The sequence below is a fragment of the Hemicordylus capensis genome, chromosome 1 (assembly GCF_027244095.1).
Source record: "Hemicordylus capensis ecotype Gifberg chromosome 1, rHemCap1.1.pri, whole genome shotgun sequence".
Lineage (NCBI taxonomy): Eukaryota > Metazoa > Chordata > Lepidosauria > Squamata > Cordylidae > Hemicordylus > Hemicordylus capensis.
The window spans coordinates 147,572,108-147,585,829 of NC_069657.1; the positions used below are offsets into that span (position 1 = coordinate 147,572,108).

The window sequence follows — 13,722 nt, forward strand, 5'->3', positions numbered from 1 at the left end:
GATCATGTAGAAGAAGGCACTCTCTAAGAAGGCCTTAGGACTTGCATGAAAGGAAGAGTGCCAGTGTGATGTAGAGATTAGTGTGTTGCTAATCTGGGAGACCCGAGTCCAAATCCCTGTTCATCCATGAAACTCACTGGGTGATTCTGGGCCAGTTAGGGGCATAGCTATATTTGAGCGAAAGGGTTCAAAGAACATGCTCCCCCCAGCTCCTGAGGGCCCTCCAGCTCCACCCCTCCCTATTTTCTTCATTATCTCCCTCACTCTGGGGGGCCGCCAGAGAGAGGGATGAACACGGCCCCATGTCCCCTAGCTATGCCCGTGGGGCCAGTCATGGATCTCTCAGCCTAATGAAAGGAAGAGTGCCTTTGTGGGATTCGTGGGGATAAACCTAACCATGTACACTGCTCTGGGCTCCTTGGAGGAAGAGTGGGACCTAGATGTACAAATAAATGAAAGCTTTGAATATCCGGCACATTATTGCCATATATGGAAATGGCCCTATATGTATGTCGGTTACTAAGTATTTGAGGGAAAAGCTCTCTGAACCTGTGCATTAGTTCTCTCTAGTGTTATGGTTGTTCCAGGCCTAAATGTTGCCACTGAAACAAGATTCTGGGGCTTCATGGTGGTGAGATGTCAAACCCAGGTGGTGGTTTGGTTTCTTGAACCAGCAAGGTATTTGTACTAAGTATGCTAAACGGTAGCAGTTGGTTTGAGTATCTAAGTACTTAGCCAATCCCAAACAGTTCTGTCGTGGAGCGGGAGGGACCAAAGACTCCTAAAGGTGGGGGTGTCCACTTTAGTGGTGAGGAGACCTTTAGGGAGAGGAGAAGATACTGGCATCTGAGGAAGGACATGCTGGATAGAATCACAAATGACACAACAGGCATGGGGTGGAGTTCTACTTGTGCCTCTTTATTGGGAGAAACTTGTACACTTGTAAAACAGCGACTCGCGCTCCATAAATTTGTAGGGATGATAGGCTCCTCCTAGGAAGATCCCTGGCTGGGTCCCCCATCAGAGCCCCATGAAGCCTGCAGGGCTGTACCCACTAGAGTCCAAAGCATTTCCAGCAGGCAGGATGAAGTGTACCATCAACATCCTAATCCCTCTACAACAGCCAAAGGCTTCTAGGCTCTTGGCTTTAAGAGTTGGTATAGATAAGAGTCTGGAGTTGTAACGAGGTCGGGGGGGGAGGGGTCAGGGTGTGTGGGGAGGGCATTTGCAGCATGTCCCTGTTGGAGCCACCTTCCTTCTTGAACATGTACCCCAGAGGGGCAGACACACTTCCCTAAGTGTGGGGCAGGATCTCAGTAGGCCCATGAGGGTTCTTATGTGTCTTGACAGTGCATGCTGGTTTGCTACAGGAATGCTGAGGGCCACAGCGGGTTTTGGGATGCTCCCTTGCCCCACAAAGGTGCACAAGGTGGTTTGATTGGCTTTTCCCTGTTGTAACGTTCCTCAGGGGCCTGGCAGAAACCTAGAGGCTGACAATACCACCCACCTCATACACTTGAGAATTCATCACACATAGATACCTATGTAGGTATGATGTCCACTAACTGGGATAATATATGCATTGGATAGTTCTGCTACTGACTGCTTCAGTGGGGTCTACTCCTAGGGTCTTGGAGACTGTGTGGAGCTCCTATCTTCCCCTTGACATTGTGTGGCACCCTTTGAAGTCCCCTGCTCTTATCTCCGGGGGATGGAGTGGTTGCGGCTCAGACCCTGAATGCTGCTGGAGGTGGGGATGGGTGATGATATGGGGATGGGCAAAGGCTGTACATCTGGGAAGGTGTTGACCCAGGGAAACTTGGGCTTGGTTGCTGCTCGCAACCCCCTACTGCGTCTATCTCTGCACTTGGGCTTGGAGGAAACCTGAGATTTTGATGCCTATATCAGTGCCCAGCCCTTTCAGCAGTTCTCAGGGACACCAGTAGGGGGCAGTTGTAACAATGAAGGCCCGGACATCTGGCTAGAAACCACAGGTGCCAATTAGGTATGTACAAATATACAATTGCAAGGGAGAAAGGGAGGAGTGACAGGTGGCCAGCTTTGTGGGGAGGAGAAGGCCCAGTGCTCCTGTAGTAAAGGGGCACAGCCTCTCTTCTAAGGGCAGGATTTAGGGACTTGAACCCTATTATGAGCACAATGCCAGTGTGGGAGACGCAAGTGGGCAAGAGGGCACTGCCCAGCACCAGCTAGCGGGACACAGAACCTGCTTTGTGCCCTGAAGCACTGTGTGTGTGTGGGGGGGGAGGCAGTATTCAGATGGGTGTTTGTAAAGATTAGGGGATGGGTGCAGGTAGGAAGAAGAATGCTGGGTAGGACAGGACAAAGTGAGAAGTGCTGGAGGGAGCATCACCACCACCATGTGGAACTTGGGGCACTGGCAGCCCCTGCCATTTTGGGTTGTGAGCAGCAGGTTGAGGGGTGCTACCGTATCAGGTTAGGCTGGATCTATTTTAGATTTTTGCTCGTCCCTCCTGGAGCTGTATTAGACCCCCCCTAGTGTGCTCCACGTTCCCCACTGCCCTTCCTCCCGCTTTGAAGTTCAGGACAGTCTGCCCCAGCTAAGCCTCTTTGGGGAGCGTTCTGGAGGTCATTTAGACGTCCTGATTTGGTCAGCTGGCGCTTGCTGTGTGCTTCAAGATGGGGGCGCTGGGCCGTAGGGTTGAGGGCCAGCTAGACAGGGTGGCGGACAGGGCAGGGGTTGACAGGAAGAAGGGGGCTAAAAGCACCAAATGCTTTTTGGAAGCCTTGGGAGGTGGGAGAAGGTAGCTCGGCCTGGCCTTGGAACTTGGAAGGCCTTTTTGCACTGGGTGGACCCCACAGTGCATGAAGCTGTGCCAAGAGCACGACCGCCATTTGGGGGAGCACTGCACGAGCCGGCCTAGCAAGCGAAGTCCTCGAAGACCCCCTGGGGCGAGTAGTGGTGGCGATGGTGATGATTAGGCAGGAGGCCTGTGGGGTATGTCCCCTCCGAGTGGCGGCCCAGGGTCTCACAGGGGCTCTGCAAGAGAAGACACAGTTAGAACAGCAGCCGTTGCCATCTTCCTGCCCATCCAGCTCAGGGTCTTGCCACAATCTGTTGTGAAATGGCTGCACGGCCCCCACTGGGATGGGTCTCTCTCCCCAGGCAGGTGCCTTCCTGCTCTGGCAGTAGCTGATGTGCCTCCAGGGCCATGTGCTCAAGCTTCCTAGAGAAACAAGATGGCGTCACTCTAGGAAACCTGCAAGCAGTAAGGCATCATAAGAGACATGGAGCTCCCACTGCTTCATATGTCATGTGGAACCTGAGAGCATCTATTTTGCGTGAAGAAGGTCCCATGTTGAGTCTCTGACATCTCCAGGTAGGGCTGGGAAAGACGCCTGCCAGAAACCTTGGAGAGCCACTGGCAGTCAGTGTGGACAACACTGAGCTAGATGGACTAACTGTCTGACTTGGTAGAAGGCAGCTTCCTATGGTCCTATCATCATGCTCCACCTTGCTCCATCCGCACCAGCCAGTGATGTGAGGCAGGGCAATGCAGTGGGATCAAGGTTGGAGTGGGCCCAGAGACAAGATTTTAAAATGGGAGCGCCCCCCCCCCACTGCCCAACTGAAGCTCAGCTCATAAAGTAAAGAAATCTTAAATGAGGCTGAATAGTGGTAACAAAAAGCATAGTGAAATTAATTTTTATATCTGTCTGTCTGTCTGTCTGTCTCCTATGTGCCACAATAGAACACCATCCTAAATTATTTTTAAATGGTTTTGTAAATTGTGGATGATGCAAGTCATTTAATGGTACTAGAGAAAGACATGCTGTTCTGGTAGCTCCAGGTCTTAACACTCACATCAATTTCGGAGGATTAATACAACTGAAGGAAGCCCAGGCGGGTGTGTGGCTGGGGGAGTCAGTCATGTGACTTGCCTCTGGGGGGGTCCCCCAGGCAGTGGGCCCCCAGACAAGTCTCCCCTTGCCCTATTATAGTTACGCCCCTGAGTGGGATGACATCACAACAGACACTGAGGTCAGGTTTACAATCAAAAACTGTGTTCTACCTGGGTTTGGGAGCTGTGTGCACTCCCAATTTTCAGGTGTGTGGAAGCAAGGTAAGAGGGAAAACATGGGTAGAAGTAATTGTATGGAAGCAAGGTAGGAGAAAAAGCTACCTAGCTTTTCCTCCTACCTTGCTTCCACACAATCACTTCTACCCAGGTTTTCCTCTACCTTTGCCTCCACACAACCAAAACCTGGCAGCACACACAGCTCCCAAACCTGGGTAGAAGTGATTGTGTGGAAGCAAGGTAGGAGGAAAACCTGGGTAGCTTTTCCTATTGCCTTGCTTCCACACAATCACTTCTACCCAGCAGAGGTGCTCTTACCCTTGGACTTCTGGGCGGAGGTCTAGGGCCTCCACACCTCCCCCCCCCCAACAATCCTCTTTAGTCTGCCCCAGGTGTTGTGGTAGCTGTGCTGTGCTGGGCAGCCGAGTGTGACTGTGGCCAGTACTGGGCGGCTGAGTGTGAACTCTGCTTTAGAGATGGGGGAGTGGGGAAAGACATATGTGGGATGGGAATATGTTGTGTATTGGAATGTTTCTGCTAAGGCATATTTGCATAAATAGAGCTGTTTTATATTCTTACATTCTTGTGAGTCGAGTTGCTGTTTGTGCCCTCAAGAACCCATGTGGTAAAAATGCTGCGTGTATCACGGTGTGTGTGTGTGTGTGTGTGTGTGTGTGTAGGGGGATGATGCTTAACTTGCAACAGGTAGCGGTGCTGGGGCTCCAAAGGCCTTTAGGTCCAGGCTTCAAAATTACCTAGGTACACCTCTGCTACCCAGGCTTCCCTCCTACCTTGCTTTCTACACAATCACTTCTACCCAGGTTTTCCTTCTACCTTGCTTCCACACAACCAAAAATTGGAAGCACACACAGCTCCCAAACCCAGGTAGAACCCAGTTTTTGACTGTGTGAAAGATCTTATGATGTTCAATTAGAATTGGATATTATGAGGAAGAGGTGGGAGGGAAGAGCCAGGGAACGGTAACCACTCTGTGTCTCTCCTAACATCTAGTTAGACTTCTAAGGGGCCATTCACACAATTAGCAAAAATCGGGCTAGGAGAGCCCAAAACTGAGTCTCACGGATTGTGAGACACGGTCCTAAAAGTGTTTTTTCCTCCACAGTTGCAGAAGGAGTATGGAGAGCTGCTGCTGCGGTTACTACTACTACTACTACTAATTATATATACACCACTTTATATACTACTACTACTATTTATTTATTACTACTATTTATATAAACAACTTTTCAAAAAGGCTTCCAAAGCAGTTTACATAGTAAAATAAATAATAAATAAATGTGCCCAGAGTAGCTTATGTTGTTGATGGCAATTCCCAAAATCCCTAGCCAAAGAGCACTGTAGCTGTGGATGGTGGGAGTTGTAGTCAGCAACATCTAAGAATCCCTGTTCCACAGAACAAGACCCGGGTTTGAATCCCCATTCAACCATGAAATTCACTGGGTGACTCTGGGCCAGTCATGTATCTCTCAGCCTAACCTACCTCACAGGGTTGTTGTGAGGATAAAAATAAGCATGTATGAGCTCTGAGCTCCTCGGAGGAAAAGCAGGTTATAAATGTAATACATAAATAATAAATAAATATTCAGATTTGCTTGGCAAACCTTTCTTCAACTCTCCTATTAAATGGGTGAATAAAAAGCACTGCCACCACCCTCCACTACCACCAGCTTGATCTCCATGCAGTGAGCCCAGATAGGCCATACACAGAGTTGATTTCAGGCAACCCTTCTTTGCCTATCACCTTGCTCTCCCCTCACCCTCCTTGCCCTTTATATCCCCTAGGCTGCCAGTAATATGTGGCTCAGCCATTTATTTCCCAGGTTGGCTCCTTATCCTGCATCTGCCTGTTCTTAACTTCCCTGCACCCTCTCCCCCGAGTTCCAGTTAAATCTGTTAATTTCTTAAAGATCTGAAACGAGAGAGAGAGAGAGAGAGAGAGAGAGAGAGAGAGAGAGAGATCTCATATGCTTTCCTGCAGGAAGGGATACCACAGTCAGCCACATAAAATGAGATCAAGATTCTGAATATAATTGTTGGTGTAGATAGAAAATGGTTAGGAACATGCAGTGCTCTGTGTGATTTAACACATGAGATGAATAAAGAAAATGCTGTGAAGATAGCTCTGCACTGCCAAGTCACAACAACATGGCATCTTTTATATCATTTAATTCAGAGAGGCCCTGTGATTTTGGAAATCATGCATTGAATATCATTCAAAAGCCAAATTATGAGGGAGAAAAGAAAAATTGATCATATTCATAATGGACTAGAGGGATAGTATAAGTAATGTATAAATAAGGTTAGTGGGAACAATTCATTTTAAGTGGTAATTTCAGTGTTAATAAAAGAAGCCTATACTCAGGCGCGTAACAATGATAGGGCAAGGGGAGACAGTTGTCTGGGGGCCCCACTGCCTGGAGGGGCACCCCAGAAGCACCTCATGTGACTCTCCATTGCCCCCTGCCCAGCCCCATAGCCTCTCAGCCACTTGCCCTCTTCGCCATCTCTCCTGCTTGTTCTGCTGGCCGCAATCGAAGCAGCAGGCAAGCGGCCAAGAGCTCCTTTTCTCCCGCCTCTCAGCTGATCGGCGGGTGGGCGGGGCTTCCCCGGAGGCCTCCGTGTAGGCCGCAGTGAAGCCTGAACTCTAGTAGGGCCCAAGCAAGCCAGGAAGGAGGAGGCAGCCAGAGTGATCTCTGCAGCAGAAGACCCCTGCCTAACCCAGACCAGCATTTGCCAGGTAGAGTGTGAACTCCTTTTTGTGGTTACCTTTCCCGCCCCCCCCCCCATATATAGGGATCTGCTTGCCATAGGGCTTGGATATGGGGTGGGGGGAGGGACCGAGAAGTCTCTGAATATTTATTTTGAAACAGCTTGGAAAATTTGCTGACTTAAAAAAAACTATCTAAAAAGTCCTATAAGTGGCTTGTTTCATGGCAGAAAATTGCAAAAACTTCTGGAACAGTATTTTATTAATGTTATTTATTCATTCATTCATTTATAAATGCACTTATGTTCAAGTTGTTTTGCAACCCAGAAGGTCTGAGTGAGGACTGTGAAGCATGTGTGGTGCTTTTATTTTATTTTTCTTGCGTGTGAACTGCTCCCCAATAACTTGCAGGGACTTCAGGGTAAATCTGGCCAACATGTGAATGCAGCACCTCCATTCCAGAGGAGATGTGTCTTAAAGGGCTTTAAAAGCCTCCTGTGAAAAACCTCCTGCAATCAAACTTGACTGAATTTGTTCAGAATTCTGAGAAAACAGACATAGGTTCACCCTGCATGGTTGAAAGTCTCCTTTGCTAATCTGCAGCGAGGGGCCCATTTTAATAATTCATCTTTCTAGTGTGTTCTAGGCATTAAAAGTAATACAAATGTATAGTACTCAATGTATATCACTATATATTGTGACGTGTGTGTGTGTATTCAGTGAAATGTATTTGCAGGCAGCATACTTATTTTGGAATCTCAGACTTAAATCCTTGGGAGCCTGGAGTGTGCGGAGGCCCTGGACTTTGGTGGGGGGGGGCATTTTAAAATCTTGTCTCTGGGCCCACTCCAACCTTGCTACGCCCCTGCCTATACTATCTATTCTGATATGCCAGCTGTGCCTGCAACTTGAGATGAACGACCTCAAAACAATGGTACATATGTTGGTAACTTCCAGACTTGACTTCTGCAATGCGTTCTATATGGGGCTGCCTTTGTACGTAGTCTGGAAGCTTCAGTTTGTACAGAATGCGGCAGCCAGGTTGGTCTCTGGGTCATCTCGGAGAGACCACATTACTCCTTTGCTGATGGAGCTACACTGGCTGCCAATAGGTTCCCGGGCAAAATAAGAAGTGCTGGTTATAACCGATAAAGCCCTAAATGGCTTAGGCCCTGGGTATTTAAGAGAACGTCTGCTTCATTATGAGCCCTACCACTCATTGAGGTCGTCTGGAAAGGTCTGTCTCCAGTTGCCCCCACCTCGGCTGGCGGCCATGCAGGGACGGGCCTTCTCGGTTGCTGCCCAGGGACTGTGGAATGCGCTCCCTACTGAAATACAATCCTCTCCATCTCTGACCATTTTTTAAAAGCACTTGAAAACCCACCTCTTCACCCAAGCTTTTTCAGCTTTTTAACTTTTTAAGTTTTAATCTAAAATTTTTAGATTGCCTAAATTGTTTTAAGATTTTTGTGTATGTTTTAACTAATTTTATGTTGCTGTTAACCACCGAGAGATGAAAATTTGGGATGGTGCACAAACTTGACAAACAAACAAACAGTTGTATCTCTTAAAAGAACTACAATTCCCACAATCCCTTGTGCCAGTTTTGGAGCTTAAAGTGGGGGGAAGGTATCTTTAAAGTATAAGCCATTGAGAAAGGCAAGTTGGCTGGCTCCAGTGCTCTGGGAAGAGCAAAGAGGACACCTTGCCTGCAGTCTCTTGAAGCCACCCAGGTCCCAGGCAAGGGAGAGGGGATGGGAAGAGGGTAGTGGGCAAGGGGAGGTCCAAATGTTGGAACTCCTACAGAGTTCTGCAACAACAGGAGGGAATCTTTAGTCAGTGCCAACTGTCAGAGGTCCCTCTTGTCTTTGTCAAACTCCTTCTGAAAAAGGTCTGACATGCCTGTCGGATCCAACCCAATGCACAGTCCTAGAAACTACATTCCTTCATCCAGAAAGATTACACAAGATTATGTTTTTCTATCAGAAAAGGTGGTTTCCGGACAGGCAACTAAAATGTCCTATCTAAAGAGCTAAAGTAGATTTTAAACACCAGGAGTCTAGATATTTTCCACATGGAGATAGAGTTCTCCAGCTTGGCTTTTACACACAGCAGGTTTTACCATGTGTTTATGGAGAAGCTTTACTGTGAACTTGAAGCTGTCCCAAAAAACCCGACACAAATAGTGGATTTTTAAAAACCCGGATATAAATCGGATTACACTTTAATGCACAGTGAAAAACCTGAATTGTGTATGAATTGCTCCCCGATAAATCGCAGGGGCTTTGGGGTAAATCTAGTCGATATGTGAATGCGCCCCCTCCATTCTGGAGGAGATGCAAGTTAAAGGCTTCAAAAGCCCCGTGTGAAAAGCTTCCAGGTGGGTACAGAGGATAATGCTTCAGAGTCTTGAAATTGGTATGTGAAATACCACATCTCACACTACACTTCTTCACTTTCCTTTAGACCAGGCCTGCTCAACTTAGCTCCCCTCCCCCCAGCTTTTTGGACAACTCCCATAATCCCCAGCCACAGTGGCCAATAGCCAGGGATAATGGGAATTGGGAATTGTAGGCCAAACTCTGCAGGAGGGCCAAAATTGAGCAGTCCTGCTTTAGACGACACCCACCACCACCACTTGACAGGAAGTTTTGAATTTTATCTTAATTTGTTTCAGTACAGGATGTACACATATCACTTAAATTTATGTGCATATATCCAGTTTGTCATGTAGCCCTTAAAAAAATTATATAGTCCAAGATTGCCTGCTCCCATACAACCAACCATGCCCCACCATTTTTTGGTATGTTTATACTCAATGTTTCAGTTAATGGAAGGTGCTCTCCCTTTTAACGCATGTTTTTAAAAAAGGAATCAAATTTATTAAATCAGACTTGCAATCTGGTCTAGTCAGTTACATCTCTTAGGAACATAGGAAGTTGCCATATACTGAGTCAGACCATAGGTCCATCTCGCTCAGTATTGTCTACACCAGGGGTTTTCAACGTTGGGTCTCCAGATGTAAGTGGACTTCAACTCCCATAATCCCCTGCCCCAGTGGCCTTTGGTTGGGGATTATGGGAGTTGAAGTCCAATAACATCTGGGGACCCAATGATGAGAATCCCTGGTCTACACAGGCTGGCAGCAGCTTCTCCAAGGTTGCAGGCAGGAATCTCTCTCAGCCTTATCTTGGAGATGCCAGGGAAGGAACTTGAAACCTAGATGCTCTTCCCAGAGTGGCTCCATCCCCTAAGGGGAATATCTTACAATGCTCACACTTCTAGTCTCCCTTTCATATGCAACCAGGGTGGACCCTGCTTAGCTAAGGGGACAAGTCATGCTTGCTACGACAAGACCAGCTCTCTTCTCTTGGATGGGACTAGTGGAGGTAGTGCCTGTGATTATGAAAGAGGGGGAAAAGATTCCCATCTCTCTGGTGTACTTGTAATTCTGCATTTTTCCTTTACCTTTTTGCACAGATCGGGCTGCTGCCGCTGATCAAGGTTAGTGACATGATAGTGTTAAAGGGAAGTTGCACCCATGGCTCTGCAGAAATGATAGCCCATGAACCATTTTACAGGCAAGAAAGACACCAGAGTTAATATTTCAAAGGCTCCCAACATCCACTTGCAATCCAAGAGGGGTGACTGAAGCAGCATTTCAAAGTAAGTGCAGTTCATAGGGGTCCTTGCAGGGGGTCTGAAGAGGTGGAATGCTTGCACGTCCATTGGCTTAAGTCTCTTGTCAGTGGAGTTACTATGGACATATTGATGGCTGCTCTTAACCTTCCTCACTTGCAACATTCCAGTTATGAGAATGGGTCTGGGGAAGCCGGAACTATCGTTCTTATTGGCCAAATACTATGCAATATACTTTTGCCCCCCTCCTCTAGCACATCTCTTCTATGCAAAAGGCATTTTCCGAATAGGGCTGAGGAGGGCAGATGGGGAAGCAGGGCTATCCCTCCCATGAAAGATGGGCCATTTGGGGCAATGAATTGTGGGCCTGTTCTTGGGGGGAAGATGAGCCTGTTCTTGGGGGGCAATGAATTGTGGGCTTGTTCTTGCATTGCACCCCACCCTGCATGCCCCCCGCCCATGTATGGCCTGCAGAGGAAGTAGAGAAAAATGATACAATGCTGCCTCTGATCTCCCCTTCCTAACAGAAAAAGGACAGTGGAGAAAACTGGAAGGAAGGAAGGAAGGAAGGAGGGAAGGAAGGAAGGAAGGAAGGAAGGAAGGAAATGGGAGTGTGATTTTAGACAAAAAGAGAAAGGGGAAGGGAAGGGAGGTAGATGCCATTTGGCACTGTTATCATGGCACTACTACTACAACAAATATGTATATCCCGCTCTTCAACCAAAGTTCTCAAAGCGGTTTACATAGAAAAATAAATAATACTTAAATTAAATAAGATGGCCCCCTGTCTCCAAAGGGCTCACAATCTACATAGGAATTTAAGGTAGACACCATCAACAGCCACTGGAGGGATGCTGTGCAGGGGTTAGATAGGGCCAGTTGCTTTCCCCCTGCTAAATATAAGAAAATCACCAATTTAAAAAGGTGCCTCTTTGCTCGATTAGCAGGAGTACACAGAGCCATCAGTTCTTCTCTGCACAGTGAACATTTAGGTAATATTAATGGTAAGCAGAACAGACCTGGATGGCTCTGTCCCACGTGTTTAGTGTAGGATGTTCTGCTAACTGCAGCAGCAGCAGCAGCAGCAGCAGCAGAAAGCTCTGTTTCCACTGCCAGGGTTGAAGCAGCTCCTTGGAGCCAGACTCTGAGGCTAGCTGAGGGACACACTGAGCCAGGTGGGGTCACCTGCAGAGTCTTGACCGCATCTGCCTTAATGAAGGATGGTTTGGTCAGTTACAAAGTAGTGCTTGACTTAAGGGGTGTGATGGGGTTTCAGCAAACAAGGCAAGCACTATTTTGTGACTGACCAAACCAGCTTTCCAAATAATAGAATCTTGAGTCTGTCCGTGTTATGTGCCTGACAAAAGAGTCAGAAGACCCTGGAGAAAAGGCCTTCTCTACCACTTGGCTGCACGACAATCATCATGCAGGGTTGCCCCCACCACCTTGCCTGCAGGCAAATGCCTCTGGTGCTTTACTACAAAGAATGAGCTGTTTCTGGCTTGCACAGCGGCCATGATCTGTCCACAAGGCGGAGCTGTGACAACAGTTTTATCAGCCATGCTGGAGCTTATCTGGCACTGGCTGTTTACAGCAGATAAGTGATGATTTGAAGCATCTGTTGCATGCAACTAACCTGGAGGGACCACGGAGTAACATAAATCTGTCCTGCATCTGCCTGGTATAATCTACAGTGATTAATGTGGTGTAGCATGACATTATGAAGGTATACACTGCTCCAATGCTTCTTTCCCTGTTGCAAAATAATGTGCTTGGCAGAAATCCACCCTAGATCAAAAGAAGAGATTTGTAGGGTGTGTTCTCCCCCTTTCAGGAAAAAAACCACACCCACGTTTCAGCCATAACCATTTCTATTATGAGAAACTGTTAGCTGCTTTGGACCATTCTTTGAAAAAGCAAGATATGTGGTTGGTTTAGGATATAACAGATTGCCTTATGATGAGTCCAAGTGTGCTGTCAAGTCGATTTTGACTCCTGGTGACCACAGAGCCCCATGGTTGTCTTTGGTAGAATACAGGAGGGGTTTACCATTGCCTCCTCCCGCGCAGTATGAGATGATGCCTTTCAGCATCTTCCTATATCACTGCAGCCCAGGTGTTTTCCATAGTCTGGGAAACATACCAGCGGGGATTTGAACCATCAACCTTCTGCTTGTTAGTCAAGCATTTCCCCACTATGCCACTTAAGGTGAGCAGGTGAGTCAAAGCTTAGGGCTATCTTGCTCAGTACTGTCTGGTAGTGCTGAGCCAGATGGTAGCAGTTCTCCAGGGTCTCAGCCAAAGCAGGGTCCCAGCACTGCTACCTCTCCTGACATTTGAAGCATCAACACTGGGGATTGGAGTTGGAACTTCTCTTTAAAGAGTATGTGCTATACCAGGGATGCTCAACGTTGGGTCTCCAGATGTTATTGGACTTCAACTCCCATAATCCCCAACCAAAGACCACTGGCGCTGGGGATTATGGGAGTTGAAGTCCAATACCATCTGGAGACCCAACACTGAGAATCCCTGTGCTATACAATTCACCTATGGCCCAGCATCTTGATCTGTGCAATTCTGCACATTCCTGATGAGGAATGAAATAGAGAAAAGCAACGCACAATGGCACCATTCCATCCATCCATCCATCCATCCATCCATCCATCCATCCATCCATCCAATCTTTATTATGGTCATAGACCAGAGTAGGCACCATTCCTGCTGCAGAAGAGGGGTAGGCAACTTTTGGCACTCCAAAGATTGAACTGCAACTATAGTACCATCATCAATACATTGTGGCTGGGGGACTTGTAGTTCAACGGCAGCTGGGTGCCTTCCAGACTAGACTCTACAACGGGGTCAGGATGTATCTCGGAAGTGTGCTTCCACACTTCCTGCATCATGACATCACAGTCCCTACATGGACAGCAGGGTACCGTTCACATTTCCAATGCCCTATTTCAAATTTAATCATGATATAGAGCTAGGATGTCGTAAAGAGCTAGGACGTCGGGATTAGATTGGATCATTTTCAGTTTTTGACTCCTGAGGAAGTGGACAAACTGCTTCGGACTGTGCATCCTACAACCTGTTCTTTTGACCCTTGCCCAACTTAGCTTATCTCTTCTGATAATCATATTATCAGAGAGGATCTGATTAATTGTATAAATGCTTCTCCGAGGGGGGCAGAATGCCTCCTTGTATTAAGGAGGCTATTATTAGACCACTTTTGAAGAAAGCTACACTGGATCCCTCAGAGTTAGCTAATTACAGACCTATTTCTAATCTATAGTTGGGC

General features: G+C 47.4%; 1 protein-coding gene across 2 annotated transcripts in view; it reads right to left on the reverse strand.

Annotated features, from left to right (window-relative positions):
* Positions 1-897: 897 nt before the first annotated feature.
* ASIC4 (acid sensing ion channel subunit family member 4) overlaps positions 898-13,722 on the reverse strand; it is a 110,978-nt gene continuing 98,153 nt past the window's right edge. For both annotated transcript variants that reach the window (XM_053285735.1, XM_053285726.1), the window contains exon 10: positions 898-3,019. In XM_053285735.1, the coding sequence (XP_053141710.1) occupies positions 2,900-3,019 (120 nt within the window). In that variant the 3' untranslated portion in view covers positions 898-2,899. The remainder of the gene's footprint in view (positions 3,020-13,722) is intronic.